General features: G+C 36.3%; 2 protein-coding genes across 4 annotated transcripts; one reads left to right on the top strand and one right to left on the bottom strand.

The window, feature by feature from the left end:
- Nucleotides 1–524: 524 nt before the first annotated feature.
- On the bottom strand, nucleotides 525–13,276 carry rfx5 (regulatory factor X, 5). Of its 2 annotated transcripts, none has more exons than XM_084423551.1 (10): nucleotides 13,224–13,276; nucleotides 11,779–11,926; nucleotides 10,892–10,925; nucleotides 10,414–10,496; nucleotides 10,114–10,233; nucleotides 9,377–9,493; nucleotides 8,788–8,866; nucleotides 8,453–8,651; nucleotides 8,001–8,095; nucleotides 525–6,557 (listed from the first exon to the last, which is right to left on the bottom strand). In XM_084423551.1, exons 2-10 carry the CDS (start codon nucleotides 11,868–11,870, stop codon nucleotides 5,562–5,564), a joined length of 1,815 nt encoding a protein of 604 aa, XP_084279677.1. In that variant the 5' UTR covers nucleotides 11,871–11,926; nucleotides 13,224–13,276; the 3' UTR covers nucleotides 525–5,561. The 2 variants fall into 2 exon arrangements, with proteins under 2 accessions (XP_084279677.1, XP_084279678.1); XM_084423552.1 differs by lacking the exon at nucleotides 13,224–13,276 and adding an exon at nucleotides 13,036–13,076.
- Nucleotides 13,277–14,091: 815 nt separating this feature from the next.
- mrpl24 (mitochondrial ribosomal protein L24) lies at nucleotides 14,092–16,479 on the top strand. 2 transcript variants are annotated; one of them, XM_084423550.1, is made up of 6 exons: nucleotides 14,092–14,225; nucleotides 14,492–14,678; nucleotides 15,608–15,703; nucleotides 15,798–15,901; nucleotides 15,999–16,129; nucleotides 16,227–16,479. In XM_084423550.1, the coding sequence occupies exons 2-6, from the start codon at nucleotides 14,496–14,498 to the stop codon at nucleotides 16,361–16,363; spliced, it is 651 nt and encodes a 216-aa protein (XP_084279676.1). In that variant the 5' UTR covers nucleotides 14,092–14,225; nucleotides 14,492–14,495; the 3' UTR covers nucleotides 16,364–16,479. The 2 variants fall into 2 exon arrangements, with proteins under 2 accessions (XP_084279676.1, XP_084279675.1); XM_084423549.1 differs by having other exon boundaries at nucleotides 14,106–14,225; nucleotides 14,495–14,678.
- Nucleotides 16,480–16,913: the final 434 nt, after the last annotated feature.

Here is a 16,913-nt window from a genome sequence, read left to right as displayed (position 1 = left end):
ATCAGCATATTAGAATGATTTCTGAAGGATCATGTGACACTGAAGATGATGCTGAAAATTCAGCTTTGCGTCACAGGAATAAGTGACTTAAAATAGAAAACATTATAAATAGTATTATTATTTCACAATATTCTATATTTCTATTGTATTTTTTGATCAAATAACTGCAGCCTCGGTGAACACTGAAAGAAGGCTTTTCAAAAACATAAAAAATTCATTATGACCCCAAACTTATAGGTATTAGTGCATGAAGCTCCATTCATTTATTATATTATATTTTAAAAAATATGTAATTATTATATCAAATATTGAATGTAATTTATTTAGGCTGAAACAGTTAGGAATTTGCTTTTTTTAATTATTATTACTTTTCAAATCTTATCAGCATTCTAACTGCAACTCAAAAGTAAAACTGACATTTTTAAAATCTGTATCCTAAGAGATATAAGAATTAAGAACTATTGAGAAGTTATATAAATATAATTATATATCATTAAGTAGTTCACAAACACTTGATATAAAGAAACACATCATACATATTGTTTATTAGTGCTGATTTATGAAAATGTGCTCACAGTCAGAGATAATTTCATTTCATTGTTTTATATGGAAGATGTCCAATTGTACACTTTTACCATGAAAAAACATGAAATACAAAAAAGAAAACCTTTTCGAAAAGAGGACTTTATAAGTACAAAAACAAACAATGTACAAGGTGCTGCATTTCATCTTTTTCTCCCCCTGTGTGCTTTCCGTTGAGAAAATTAAAGTGCAAGACAAACACCAGGGTTCAAATGTTTTAAAAAGAAACTGCCCAACTCCGAACAAATGTCAGATCCTTTTGTAACTTTTTAAAAACACATTCAATACACAAACCATGCATGGACTGACTGAAAAAGAGCTGGTACTTAGATTATAACATTAGACATGTTAGATGTCTATGGTAAAAATGGCAGGGTAAACTCATATAGCATAGTACTGACACGCACAACAAATGAACACGTACGCAGATTCCACGGGGTTGATAGAAAAACGAATGAACAATTCTAGAAGTTAATGTGCTAGACAAGTTCGCAATTGGTTTCTTTTGAGTTTGTCACAATGAAACATAAGAATTGCCAACACTGATGGGTAATTACAACACACGATCGTCACCTCGACCACTCATGTGACCAGCGTGTCATTTTGGTTTTCCTTCTTTTTGAGGGCAACAGTTTTGTGAGCCTTTACCAAACAGTAAAAACAAAACGATGCACTCCACGCTTCAGAGCGTAATCACAACCTCATAAATAATGCAAAGAAAATGGATATTTACAGAGCACAGTGGTTTGTATGAGGCACTATGTTGTACTGAACGTTTTACATTTCCGCGGTGTGACGTACTTGCAACAAAAAATGACATTATTTGTCAATGGACTATGAGGATATGAATAATCTATCCATAAATGGATGGAAGTGATCATACGCCCGAATGTTTCGTTTATTCCCATGGAATAATATGGAAGCTCATTTCCGCCACAAAAAAAAAAAAAAAAAAAAAAAGGTGACTGCGAAAAAGTTTGTATCTCACAATTCTGACCTTTTTTTCAGAATAGCGAGTTTATATCTTGCATTTCGGACTTCATAACTTTGCAACTGCGAGTTTATAACGGACAATTCCGAGTTTAGATTTCTCAATTCTGAGAAATAAAATCAGAATTGTGAGGAAAAAAAGTCAGACCTGCAAGTTTTTATCTCGCAAGACTTTATAACTTGTAATTGCAAGTTTATATCTTGCAATTCGGACTTCATAACGCACAATTGCAAATTTTATCTTGCAATTCTGGCTTTATAACTTGCAATTGCAAGTTTATATTTCTCAATTCTGAGAAATTAACTCACAATTGCGATAAAAAAGTAAGAATTGCGAGTTTATAGCTCACCGGACTTTATAACTCGCAATTGCAAGTTTGAATCTCGCAATTCTGACTTCATAACTCGCAACTTTCTCAATTCTGAGAAATAAAATCGAGTTTTTATTTTGCAATTCGGACTTCATAACTTACAGTACAATTGCGAGTTCTCTCAAATCTCTCAATTCTGAGTAAAAAAATTGAGAATTGCGAGATATAAACTTGATTGCGAGAAAAGTCAGAATTGCGAGATTTAAACTCAACTGCGAAAAAATCCGAATTGTGAAACTACTCAATTGCGAGATAAAAAGTCAGAATTGCGAGTTTAGATGTCTCAATTCTGAGAAATTAACTCACAATTGCGATAAAAAAGTACGAATTGCGAGTTTATAGCTCGCCGGACTTTATAACTCGCAATTGCAAGTTTGAATCTCGCAATTCTGACTTCATAACTCGCAACTCCAACTTTCTCAATTCTGAGAAATAAAATCGAGTTTTTATTTCGCAATTCGGACTTCATAACATACAGTACAATTGCGAGTTCTCTCAAATCTCTAAATTCTGAGTAAAAAAATAGAGAATTGCGAGATATAAACTCGATTGCGAGAAAAGTCAGAATTGCGAGATTTAAACTCAACTGCGAAAAAATCCGAATTGTGAAACTACTCAATTGTGAGATAAAAAGTCAGAATTGCGAGTTTAGATGTCTCAATTCTGAGAAATTAACTCACAATTGCGATAAAAAAGTACGAATTGCGAGTTTATAGCTCGCCGGACTTTATAACTCGCAATTGCAAGTTTGAATCTCGCAATTCTGACTTCATAACTCGCAACTCCAACTTTCTCAATTCTGAGAAATAAAATCGAGTTTTTATTTCGCAATTCGTACTTCATAACATACAGTACAATTGCGAGTTCTCTCAAATCTCTAAATTCTGAGTAAAAAAATAGAGAATTGCGAGATATAAACTCGATTGCGAGAAAAGTCAGAATTGCGAGATTTAAACTCAACTGCGAAAAAATCTGAATTGTGAAACTACTCAATTGCGAGATAAAAAGTCCGAATTGAGAGTTTAGATGTCTCAATTCTGAGAAATAAAATTAACTCACAATTTCGAGAGAGAAAAAGTCAGAATTGCGAGAACTCGATTGCGAGATAAAAAGTAAAAAATGTGAGTTTATATCTCACAATTGGGAGAAAAAAGTCACAATTAGTTATTTTATTTCCTGGCGTAAACAAGCTTCCATACAATAACACTTTTAAACTGCTTTCAATCACTTTTCAGGTATAAAAAGGAACTTTTCTGCTTCAGATCTGTCAAATCTGATTATTTACACTCATTCCTCAACTATGTAATTTCTCAGACCCACATTAATCTAAGGTTCCAGTTTTCAGTCATTCATTTGAACGTTGCAATTAAGAACCGTCTCAGTAAATGACTTCATTAACTGTTTGTGGTTATTAATGTAAATTACATGTTTTTTTTGTCAATGTATTCTTTAAAAAAGTAAGTCAGATATTTTATTTCACAGGACACAGAATTGCTGTTGTCAGGATATTGAGATAGAACGTAAGTATTGAAATCTCAAGACTGCAAATGAGGCAGAATATTAGAACTGTGCACTGCCTTTACAAGGGAAAATAAATCATAATATAAAACACAAACGATCAAAATGCAACAGGCCCTACCAATACCACAAAATAAAAGCTCCTTCAATTATAATAAAGACTTCAATTAATTTTGGTTAGAGTCAAAATTTAAACCTTGAGTAAACTGAGCAGAATTAAACAAGACATTTATAGCGCATTCATTTGACGAGCCTAAATGTGTTTTCTGCTGATGCACCGCTAGCAGGCTGTCTGACAGCCGTTACCGTTCTGCTAACATTGTACCGTAGTAATTCAGTACCAGTGAGCAGCGGACGTTCAGTGCAGTCAAACTGCTGATTGCTGAAATCACTGCGTTGTGAATCACAATCATTTGCGTAGTTAAACCCGTTTCGCTTTTTTAAAGCACCATTACTCTTTAGTAAAGTTATCACTTCCACTCATTTCCCATCTCACATATATTACTACAATATTTGAATAAATAACTACATCTGACTCCAAATCTCTTCATAAATAATTGGAGTGGCTTTGTTTTTTAAACGAATTGCCTATTTAACCCCTTTATCCATCAACAGCCTCCGCTGAGATTATATCATCTTGAGTAAACTTTAAAGGAGATTTTTAACCTCAGTTCATAGCCTTTCAATACTTTTGAATTTAATAAAGCTAAAATCAAATTAATGATCATTTTGTAAATAATAATGACGAAATTCCAAATTAAATGACAATTTTATCACAACACTTTTCTCTCACATTTATTAACTTTTGGCTAAGATCAAGTGTGATATCTGAAACACAAAGCACTGATAAAAATAGTGTATTTAAAGGCTATAGAAATAGAGCAAAATTCTCTTTTAAGAGATGATCAACACAAAGAGAAGCTGTTGTGTTTTTGTTTTTACTAAATAAATAAATAATTAGTACATATTTCAGTCTAAATTTAAATAATATAATCAAATTTTAGAAATTTAACATCATCTCATTTTTTTTTGTACATGCTTTTAGGGTGACAGTGCACACTTTACTAGTAACTAATAATAGGAATAATATTTCATAGTAGCAATATAGTGACGATGGCTATACATTTGGAGAAAAAAATTAAATTTTAACCTATGAAGATATTCTTCTGGGCTCACAGATAAACTATTTACATCTGTTAAGTGCTATTTATGTTGCTGTAAGAAAACGACTGGACAGACCTGAACGAGGGGGAGGGTGGGGGGGGGGGGGGTTGAGAACGATCCCGAAATCACAGCCTCATTTGCATATTTAAAGGGACTTAAGAGGTCTTCGTTTTTCTATCCACCTACATTGTGCACCATCTGAACCAGTAGTGTCGTCTTGACCTTCGCAACAGCAACTAGATGTAGTAATTTCGAAGCTTTGTATATCTTTCTCTATTTGTGACGTTAATAATACTTTAAAAAACTGAACTCCTAACTACTAACCCAATCATTGGGTGAGAGAGGGACTTTTTTAGAACCCTGAAGTTGCAAACCCGTAATATAACTCTTTGTCATCTGAACAGCTACAAACACACTCAAATGTCTCAATTCATGTTTACAAACACAAACATGCAAAGATGGTTAGAGCAATAAAAGACGGACCGCCCTTTATGGCACTGAGCGTGGTGACAAACGCAGACGGATGGAAAGCAGGTCTTCTGTAACTATGAATTGTCTTTTTTTAGATGTTTAGAACTGAGCTGGACCAGATTGGACTGTTATTTGCGAGTATATCTGTTCAGTTTCCAATGCACTGAAATTCACTCTTTCTTGCCAAAACATTTGTTTTAGGTCACTTAAATGTATAATCTCTTCAACAGCATTCCTGAAATCTTCAGGAATTCACTAATGTGTCATGTTATTAATATGAAAATATGAGTGTAGTTGCTGTTTGAAGGCAACAATGACAGGTTGTACTTTTTTTTTACACAGAAAGCAGACATACCCACTCAAGCTCAGCCAAGATGGTAAACCTCAGTTTGACTACAAGCTAATATGCGATTCACAGAAGCACTGGAAAGGCTCTGAGAAAGGAGACGGTTTGCTGTGCTGCTGTCACGGGGCGTCAGGTTTGGGGGTTTCTCCAGACAAGGAGCCGAAGCAGCTGGAGATACCTGTTGAGTTTGGCATGGAACCGGCATGTGGCTCCACAGGAGTCAGAGTAATTTCCACTTCTCCTCTGTCCTCTAATAACGTTGCAGGCGGGAGGTACGAGATGGCGCTCTGTGGCACTTCTAGGGGAACAGGCCGTCCTTCTCTGTATAACGACGCATGTTGGATGACCATCCTCCTGGTGTTCAGCTCGAAACCGGGTTGGTTGGGATCTTGCATTACCAGGACGGACTGCTGCTTCTCCGGTTCTGGTGCAGGCTGACACTGCACCACTACGCCTCTACTCTCAGCGTCTGTCACTTCCTGGATGGTCGGAAGTTGGCTAAGCATCAAGCCTGGCTGGTCCTGGATCACAATTTCAACCAACTGCGAAGGAGTTGCGGGAGCACAAGAAGGCATGGCCTTTTGGATTACTCCTCTTGTGAGCAAAGCTGGATTTGGATTCGAGGTTGGGGCTGACAGTGCCTGTGATGCCATGTCTTCAGGTCTTGGCTTTCTGGGTCGTCCTCTTTTGCGTTTTGGAGCAACGCCAGCGGCTGACACTGAGGTGGAGGGGTCAGGGCCCCTCTTTGGAGCGGCCGGTCGCGCTCTCTGGACGACAGGGGTCGGAGCGGCGGAAGTGGCGACTGTAACCGAAGTTTTCTCACGCTCAGGGTAAGACAGACTCATGCCTGATGGCAGAATCATAAGAGGGACGGTGCCGCCTGGTTGAGAGGGTATCGTTGTGACGGTAATGGGCAAAGTGACTTGAACACTTCCCGAATCGGCTGGTGCCAGACACGGTGGGGAGGTTTTCTCTGGGACGGTGCCCCTGGGAAGGAGCTGAGGCAGCTTCTTCATGTAGGCCTCCACTCGAGCCGACTCCACCTTGTTGGTCGGTTTATCACTGACCTGCTGCTTATTGGATGGCGGCTGTTCCACACCGTCTTTATCTTTTTGCTGCCAAAAACATCACAGTGATACTTTTTTTCTTAAAAAGAAACTGTTTACTACTGTTAATATGTGACATTATCGCAAAACAAGCCCTTAAAGGGTTAATTCACCCAAAAAATGTATTATGATTTACTCACCCTCAAACCGTCCTAGGTGTATATTACATTCTTCTTTCGGCCAAACACAGTTGGAGTTATTTTATAAAATATCCTTGCTCTTCCAAGCTTTATAATGGGAGTGAATGGTACCTTCGATTTTGAAGCCCAAAAAAGCGCATCCATCCATCATAAAAGTAATCCATACGGCTCCAGGGGGTTAATAAAGGCCTTCTGAAGTGAAGCGATGCGTTTTTGTAAGAAAAATATCCATATTTATAACTTTACAAACTATAATCACTCGCTTTTGGTAATGGCAGTATGCGAGTCTAGTTCCGGCGTAAGAGTGACCTCTGACCCGACGCATGGCGTATTGATGAACGCTAAAGTACAGAGGATAGAGCAAAACAAAACAGGTCTAAAATGAGTATTTTTACAGAGAAATGTGGGAGGAGCTTGAGTGTGTTGCCCAGCCCTATTTGTTTGAATTACGAAATGCGACTACTCTCACCTAAGCTTACGCTACTCCTACATCCTACATCAGGGGTGCCCAACCCTGCTCCTGCCGATCGACTGTCTTGCACAGTTCATCTCCAACCCTAATCAAACACACCTGAAGCAACCAATGAAGGTCTTCAGGATCACTTGAAAATTAAAGGCAGGTGTGTTTGATTAGGGTTGGAGATGAACTGTGCAGGACAGTCGATCGGCAGGAGCAGGGTTGCGCACCCCTGTCCTACATCATACGTCGGGTCAGAGGTCACTCTTCGGCCGGAACTCGAACTCGAACTCTGGCAAGCCAGTGATTATTGTTAATAAAGTTATAAATATGGATATTTTCCTTACAAAACGCGTCGCTTCGCTTCAGAAGGCCTTTATTATCCCCCCTGGAGCCGTATGGATTACTTTTATGATGGATGGATGCGCTTTTTTGGGCTTCAAAATCTAGGGTACCATTCACTCCCATTATAAAGCTTGGAAGAGCAAGGATTTTTTTTTATATTACTCCGATTGTGTTTGGCTGAAAGAAGAAAGTCATGTACACCTAGGATGGCTTGAGGGTTAGTAAATTATGGGATCATTTTCATTTTTGGGTGAACTATCCCTTAAAGGATTTATTTTGTGCTAATGATTGGCTGACAGTAAATTATACAACTTAGGACCTGGCTACTTAACAAATAAATAAATAAATGGCCAATTAATATCTAATTCAGTTAAGAAACATAACAGTATAGAAAAACAAATGTTATACAAATACTTGCAGCAATCTGAATCAACTGTTCTAGAGAGTAGAGCAAAATTGACTTATGAATCATTTTGAATTATTCAGATTATTTTATTTGCACAGTAATACCTTATTGTCCACACTGCCACTATCCTCCTCTGCTCCACCTGCTCGGGAAGCTGCTGAAATCTTTTTGATAACCTTATGAGGTTTGGAAGATCCACCTAATAAACCAGGCAAAACCAATGTTATTATCATTAACTAAAACCATTTAAAAAAAATCATCTGAAATAAGATAAAATATAAAAACAAACTTATTTCATCTAGCTGCCAAGGCAACATTTCTCATTTCTCAAGTTGAAATACTAAAATAACTAAAACTTGATAAACACTACATAAACATATTAAAAAAGAAAAACTACTAAAAAAGGCAAAAACATAACATTCTAACTAAATTGAAAAAATAAAATATAAAAATAAAATATAATTAAAAAAATTAACAAAACCTATAACCGTATATGAATGATACTACAATAACTCTGAGCAAAATGTAACGTCATCTTACTGTACTTGACATGTACCTGCAAGAGCGGCTGAGGTGACGAGCTCGGCTTGGCTGCAGCGTGGGTTGACGATGTGCTCCTGCACGAGGAAGCGTGCGATTTCTACCACCGTGTCAAAAGAACGCTTCAGGATCTTTTGGGCCCAGTCACAGATGAGTTCACAGGCTGCTTCGGTGACCTCTTGCTTGTAGGTTTGCACCAGTTCTGTCAGTTCAGACTGGAGGTGGCACATCAAATGGATATATAAATAGAATATTTTAGCATAAGCATATGTTTATGTTAAAAATAACCGATAGCCTGTATTTATTATTTTCAAATTAGAGAAAAAGTCTGTAGTGAGAAGACAATCATACCGGGTCATTTTTGAGGTCCAGGTTGGGCAGTAATGGCATGTTTAACACAGTCTTTCGACGTATCCCACTATAGCAGTATGTGCTGGAAATTATGTTAAGGGACAATATACTATACACTAACTCTCATCAAATTAAAAGAGATTTTTAAATGACAGTTAAATGATTATCAATTGAATGGGATGAAATTCATTTGTCAAAAGTATTAGACATATAAGACATCTTAAAAACCAAACCATTACAGATATATTCCACCATGGAATAAAAAATAAAAAAGGTAATTGTGACTTTTTATTTCGCAAATAAACTTTATATCTCACAGTTGCAAAAAGTCTGAAAGGAGGTTTAAACTAGTGATTATGAGAGTATAATTCTGTGGCGGAAACAGGCTTGCATTGTATCAAGAGTGTTGACAAAAAAAATCTTTAACAGTGCAATGTGTGTGTTTTCATGACATTTATGAATCACTGTATAATCAATCTGATGATATGGTGTCTTGGACTTCTCTAGATAGGGTTTTGGAAATATTTTGAGGCAAAAATGTTTGTCTATGTTTTATACAAATTAAATTAAATCAGGGACAAAAGGATATTTGGACTGTCCTCTACCGCCCAGTCTTCGTGCTTTAATGTTAGGGAAGATGTCTCGGATGATTTTGCCAAAATTTGCTGCACTTAGAGGCCGATGCTGTAAGTTGTCACAGTGCTTCCTGTTTAGATATAAAAGAGGTCAGTAAGCAATCACTGTATTTTTGTGAAAAACTGCAAACATGGACAGAAAAAAACAGATAATTGTCCCTTAAAAGTCTAGGCAAACAGCTGGAAAGTATTTACCAATATAAGATATACATTTATTAGATGTAACCACAATACTGCCTATTGGAAGTATCATAATTACAAGTTTCCTAGTCGTAAATTAGTCATGAACGCCCTCACGCCCTCTCAAGTCGTATTTACTACTGGGAAACTCTGAGATCATTTTGATACCCGAGTTTCTGATTTGGATGTGTCACAAACTTTAAACGATTGCTGCTGCAACTGGTATTCTTTATTAGTTTTTTCCACAACAGCTGCATCACCTTGTCTTGTCGTTAAAGCGGTACATATTAAACATACATAAATAACCATTTGAAGCATATTGTATGTTTTATACACACCGAAATTTCAATATCATCAGCAAGCTGACTATCTAGTGCGGTGAATGTTTATATGGTTGTACGAATGGGATGCTAGATTTTACTAAAAATTAAATATCTTCAATACAGTTTGGCTTCAATAAGATTTTTCCCAAGAAATTCCTATACTTTTCCGACAACAAATCAGTCCTTACCGGTATGTCTCGTAAACATCTTGTTTAGGCAGGCAGGTGTCAGGATGTTCTTCCAAGTGGCTACGGATCCAGTTACAGGTGTGAAGCTGGTCTGCTGTGTTGACCGAGTTTGAATCGCCACTGGTGCACACAGAAAAGCATATAACATATAACATTTCTTGTCACATTAGGGTTATTTCTAGCTCGCCTGATTGGCTAGGATTTAAAAAAGGACCTCAAATATTACTATTCAGAATTGATATATTAAAAAAAAAATAACATTTTGTACATTGTACATTTGTGTGATTTTATGAGCTGTACCTCTTCTCTCCTGTACTTGGACCTGAGGGTAGCTGTAGATAAAGGTAGAGTTTGTCGTTGTCAGAGAAACGCTGTACATCTTCCTGAGAGGAGACATGTCACAAGGAGAAAGAAGAAATGAGGGGAAAAATGTGCTCAAAAACACTGCAAATGTACATGTAAACTGAATGAGTGTGTAATATTATATTATACAATCAGACACAGTTGTAACACAATATAAACAAGATTGGTGGTAGCCTAGTTGTTATAGATCTGAACTGCTAATGTAATAGTTGTGGGTTCAAATATAATCTACCACAATTGTGCCTTGATGAGATACTTGAGTGTTTCTCCAGTGTTCACACTATAGCTAACAAAAAGTGTCACTCTGTTATATCCTTGTTATAAATAAGAATATAACAACTATAACTGAAAATACACTTGATATCAACTATACAATTTCAAAAGACTGAAATCTCATTATACTTTATCCACTTACCAAAATTTTTTCCACTTTGCCTTGCACATTTTTACTGTGGAAAAATAAAAAAGATAAGAAACATACATGTATATTTGTGCAAATTAAGGACCTAACATTTCTTGTAATAACGGTAAAAAAGAGAGTCATTTCTGTGCCACTAGTATCTATAACTACCATTTTAAAAAAGGTTTCACAAAAACTCTATACTGTCTGCCACTGGTCACAAAAAAAGAAGTCTTGGCCCAAACGAACCACTAGCTGAGCCAATGTAGCTGCTGGGGTTCATCATACAATGACGTAACTTGCTGCTTAACCACCATAGTACGATACATCATTGGAGAAACTAACTAACTAGTCACAACTGTCTCACATAGTAACTTTGTCACACATCCATCATTCGAACCACATTGGTTCAACAATTTAGTTATTTAATGACTTCACACAGGTGAAGACTTAACACGTGAATGAACCTCATTGGTTCTCGCCGAAGCTCAAACAGTGTCTGTTTACTGTAAGTTGATGAATGTTTATATGTGAATAAAAGCCTAAATTCGATCTGTTCAGTGTTTAAAGCGATTGTGTTTCTTCAGAAAATTTGGACTAAACCACTCGATTTATATGGATTAGTTTTATGATCTCTTTATGGACTTTTTGAAGCATCAAAGTGGTAGTTGCATAGCTTTCAAAGGAAGGACAGAAAGCTCTCAGATTATATCAAAAAGATCTTCATTTGTGTTCCGAAGATGAAAGACTTGGAACGACATGAGGGTGAGTAATTAATGACAGAATTTTTGGGTGAACTAACCCTTTAATTTTAAAGGTAATATACCATTTCTTCTGGTAATACAGATTTAAGATCGTCTCTGAAACACAATGAAGAAAGAGTAAAAAGTAGTAGTTCTTACGAAATGTTGCTCTTAAGCTTCTGCAGCAGCATACTGGGCTCCGTCTCCCCCTCCCCAGCCGAGGCTTCTGTCTTTACCTGATCTTCTGCCATGTCTCAACCACACTGGACTGACAAACTGCATTCAGAACCCTCCTGGACCTGAAGCTCTAGATAGAATATGAGGCAAATGTTAATGTGTGTTCACATTAGGTTTCGACTAACTTTGCAACTGATATGCAACAGCATGTTTTACAAAAGTAAATTAATTATAGGTTTATTGAGAGATGCAACCAGGGGTTAACTAACACAATTCCACTGTTGATTAATGCAACTAAATGTCAACAGTAAAAGTTGTAGTGTTTGCAGTTTTTAGACCATATTTGTGGTATTAGGTTTTTAAAAAGCACATTTGTTGTTTTACAGTATTTCTTTAATATGCACAACAACATAAAGTCTCCAGACAGTCTTAGAACAAACTGCTTACTGGTAAACAATCAATTCGTCACATGTCTGTAAGTGATAATCTGTTTCACCACAAACTAGCACATTTAGGCCATGTTTACACATGCAGATACAGACTGTAAACACGCAATAAAACCACGCAAGCGCCTAAATTCTCCCACGCCTAAACGCTCAAGACATTTTCCCCGTTGTGAAAATACAGCCACTCATGAAACTGTTGTCAGGTCAATCGGATAGCGACCATGCCCAAATACTGCAGGGCTGTTTTTCCTGCCCCAGTCCAGACATTTGCTCATATTCAGCACACACGCGCCAAATGAAGTTCTCAACATAAGATACTGATGCTTTCGGCCGGTGTATGCATGATACCAGGATCAAATCCGATCACACAGTATCACTTAAATGCATGATTTAGTCTAATATACGACTAGCACACATGAGACATGCACATTTCTGGTTGATTACACCCATGTGTATCTCTATGTGGGCGTACAGAAAGGCCAACCAACCAGAAACTAGTTGAGGCCATTGGTTATTTATGACCAAAAGCTCATTTTAGCGTAAGTTAACCAAATTCTCAAACGCAACTTCTCATTGATCACTAGAAATAAACAAGTCTGACTTAGCAGCTAATAGGCTAACGTGAGTTCGAACAGGCCGAAGAGACGTCGACTTAACGAAACCGACAAAAACGAAGTTATTTTACTATAATTCAAAATTTAATGACATAATTTGTAAAAAATAAATAAAATAAATAAATAACTTTAGCTTTTAGTGTATGTATGCACAAGCTAGCTATCGTTAATATCATTACCAGGCTGTTTCTATAGAGCTAGCTAGCCACATTTGTACGCCTCGAAAACCTTCGATTATTACATTAAAATACCTGGCTTTTCTCATAAAAAAATACCCATTATCATTGTACAAAGTTTACCTAATGCAATATCTCATTCAAATACAAAATAATGATACCGTTTATTTTATAAACGAAAAAGAAACTACCTGAGACAAATATAGAGCAAAAATCCCCTTTCGGCTTATTTTGTGATTGGACGACTGTGTTATGTCTGCCTGACTACAAAGCAAAGCTCGACGCTAGTTGGTTGGTCTGAGTCATCCTACTTGGATACAGAATGAAAGGGCGATTTGATTGGTTAATGGTTTTATGCGAGCCAAAAAAAAAAAAAAAAAAAAAAAAAAGAGAATCCTTTTAATATTCTGTCAGGCAACTATCATTTTTGTGTACATTTTTATGAAATATAAACAACTACATTGTAATTGGACACAATGATGGACATTTCCTAAAATATAGAAAATTCTTAATATGCTTTTGTATGGTGATATTAATACCAAATTAGCCTTAAAGTAGTAATATTCAATATATATATAGATATATATATATATTTTTTTTTTTTACAAATTCAAAGGTAACTTTTAAGTGTACTTGTATTTACTGAAAGCATTAATACAACCCGTTAATTAATGTCAAGCTCAACTAAATCCTAGGAATATGAACATATTTTTACACTCACTTTTTTTTTTCACTCCAGTTGTCACATAAAAAAAAAAAACTTAATTTAAATTAAGCTTTAACGTCTCAGGGATAGGACAACGTCTATATCTATAAATACAAGTGCCAACAAAACCTTTCAGGAAGAATTTCAGAATTATTATAAATTATTGCTAAATTTTTTATTGCTACAAATGATCATTATTATAGCAATTACCATTGCTTTTATTAAACAATTGCTATTGTAAATCCTAACAAATTAAAACAATTCAATATAATACCCAGACGCAATTTATGCTGCTTTGTCTTTTCTTTCTTTTTAATACCGATCGAGACTTTTATTTTGACACTACTTCACTTGTCTCGAAAAGGAAAAGGAAGTAACGCATGTTCTACACAAGTTTGACCCTTGTGGGTGATGGATTTCTGATTACTACAAATTAATTTAGTTATTTTATATAAATGTGCCTCTAAAAGCAGCAGCAATAATTCAGGTAGGTAGAGTGCCACTGTATTATTTAGATAATACACTGTATTTTGTATAGAGTGCCACGCTCATGCATAAACACTCATTACAAAGCCCAAGAAAGTGACCGCTTTTATTGAAGATGCCGCTGCTGTAGTATTACAAACTGTCAGTGGGGGAATATAAATTACCACCCAAATATGCTGTATTTTTGTAAGATGAAATGCATGACATGTGTAATTCAAGAGTAGATTCCACAAATAATTTATGTATTTTTTTTTTTATTGTCCACAGCAGTATGAGACTGACAGCGCTGCTTTCGATGGCAGCAAAAGCTGCATTTCCACATGATTATCGTTACGGGACAAACAGACCTTGGACGATCGCAGCCAAGCGGCTCAATCCACCAGGCAAGAAAAGAAGAAAGGTGTTTGTTGAACCTATTGCAAATGAGGAATGGCATGTCCTGAGAGGAGACACAGTAAGTGATCCTTTATGTGTTTATGTATGAAAACATTTAATATGTAGTGAAAGGATGTTCAGTTTTTTTTATCCACCTGACGTCTTCCAGATCAGGCGTCTTTTAGTCCACTGGAATGTAATAGTACTGATATTGTTTTCAAACAATTTTCAAACTCGGGGTACTGTGGAAAAGTTAACATTATTTTTGATTAAAGTCGGCATGAAACGGAAGTTGTGTCCGTCTTTTCTTCTCCATTGTGACATATATCCAAGTGAAACGTCTTTTCGAACAAGAAAAAATGTAAGGTGGCAATTGATTGGATGGTTGTGGTTTGCTATTGCTGTGATCTCATGTGAGTGACAGGTTGCCCCGCCCTCACGCCAGTCAACAAGTCATCTGTGAAGAGACTATTACTGCGTTTGAAATCGCATACTCTCTTGAGTAGGCACTTATTTTGAATAAGTACTTTGCGACTGCTAGAAAAATACGCTCTAGTATGAATGTGTGTAGTATGGATGTAATCCGGACGTACTATTCACCATGTTGTCATTACCATGTGACCTACCAGCATGTGACAGTCCCATGGCCTCATGGGACAGTAAAGTGTCTTCACAACCTCGCCCGAAGTAGTAGTAGTAGGTTACTAGTAATTATGCATAATTTATTGTTATTACTATATTAAGTACATGTAGTAACATATGTAACTACTGTATGTCCCCTTAAATTAAAGTGTTACCTAATATATAGCTAACATTTTAATTTTAGAATGGGGTCTCACACTCAAGGATTGTTATATTTGGGGGTCCATGGCAAAAGATAATAAAAAAAAACTGTTTTTGAATAATTTCCCTGTAGTGGATGTTTTAGCACCATTTAACTTGTGCATGTTTTGTATTATTTCACAATGCATATCTGTATAACATGGCATTTAAATCTAATTCAACCAGGTGGAGATTTTGTCTGGGAAGGATAAAGGAAAGCAGGGCAAAGTTGCTCAGGTGTTCCGGCGTCGAAACTGGGTCATTCTCGAGGGCCTGAACACGGTAGGAGTAAACCGTGTATTTAATAAGACTCTTTTCTTTATGATTTTATTAAAAAGCAGCACTTTAAATTGTTTTAAACAATTTTTTTTTCCAGCATCACAGGTATGTTGGCAGATCTGGAGATTATCGGGGTACTTACATCGCCAGTGAAGCCCCTCTGCTGCTGAAGGATATTAAGCTTATTGACCCTACTGACAGGTGAGCATTAATATTGCCTTCTGGAGCATCAAACATTCAAAACCGTAATACAGTAGAATGGCTCTCAATGCATGTGTTTGTGTCTAATGTTTCTTAGGAAGCCCACAGATATCGATTGGAGATACACTGAAGAGGGTGAGCGAGTGCGTGTTTCTGTCAGGACAGGACGGATTATTCCCAAACCTGTCTTCCAGAGAAAAGACGGCATCATTCCCCAGCAGTGGAAAGGTGGGGTTTCTGAGGAAGGGAAAGGGGTTGAATGTTAAAAAAACAATGCATTTCTTCCTAGAGTTATAAATATTCGAATCTTTTATCTACCTTCCAGATGGACCCAAGGACACATCACCAGAGGACACGCTTCAGAAAACATACATGCCATCTTTGAAAACCCTTGAGGAAGAAGTTATGGAGAAATTAAACATTCAGGAAGATAGAAGGCCTCGTAAAAGCTACTGGTACTGAGTTACCACAGAGACTGTGTATTATGTTTGAGCTTAACAACAACAGCGAGATTATTTATCATGGAGAAATAATGTATGTGTTCTGAAGACTTTGTCAATAAAACTAAACAAATGTTATACTCCGTTTCCTTGATTTTATGCCACAAACACATGTTACTAACCATTACACATTTGCTTATTTTCTGTACAAATGTATACTATGGTTCAAACGTTTGGGGTCAGTAAAAGCTTTATTAAGAAATGAATACCATAATTCAGCAAGGATGCATTAAATTGATCAAAAGCTACACTAAAGACATTTAAAACGTTATAAATGATTTCTATTTCAAATAAATGCTGTTTAAAAAAAAAAAAACATCTTGAACATAAGAATCTTGAAAGTGTTTCCACAAAAAATATAAAATTTTCACAATATTACTCATTTTAAATTTTTTTGATCAAATAAATGCAGCTTTATTGAGCGTTAGAATCTTCTAAACAAAGACAATGAAAAATCTTACATATCCCACTCAATATTCTGCCTAAACATTAACCAAATTACCGTAACAACC

This window comes from Rutilus rutilus (assembly GCF_951802725.1).
Source record: "Rutilus rutilus genome assembly, chromosome: 11".
In the NCBI taxonomy this organism is placed as follows: domain Eukaryota; kingdom Metazoa; phylum Chordata; class Actinopteri; order Cypriniformes; family Leuciscidae; genus Rutilus; species Rutilus rutilus.
The sequence above is the reverse complement of the archived record's forward strand: the minus strand, read 5'-3'. Positions and strand labels throughout refer to the sequence as shown.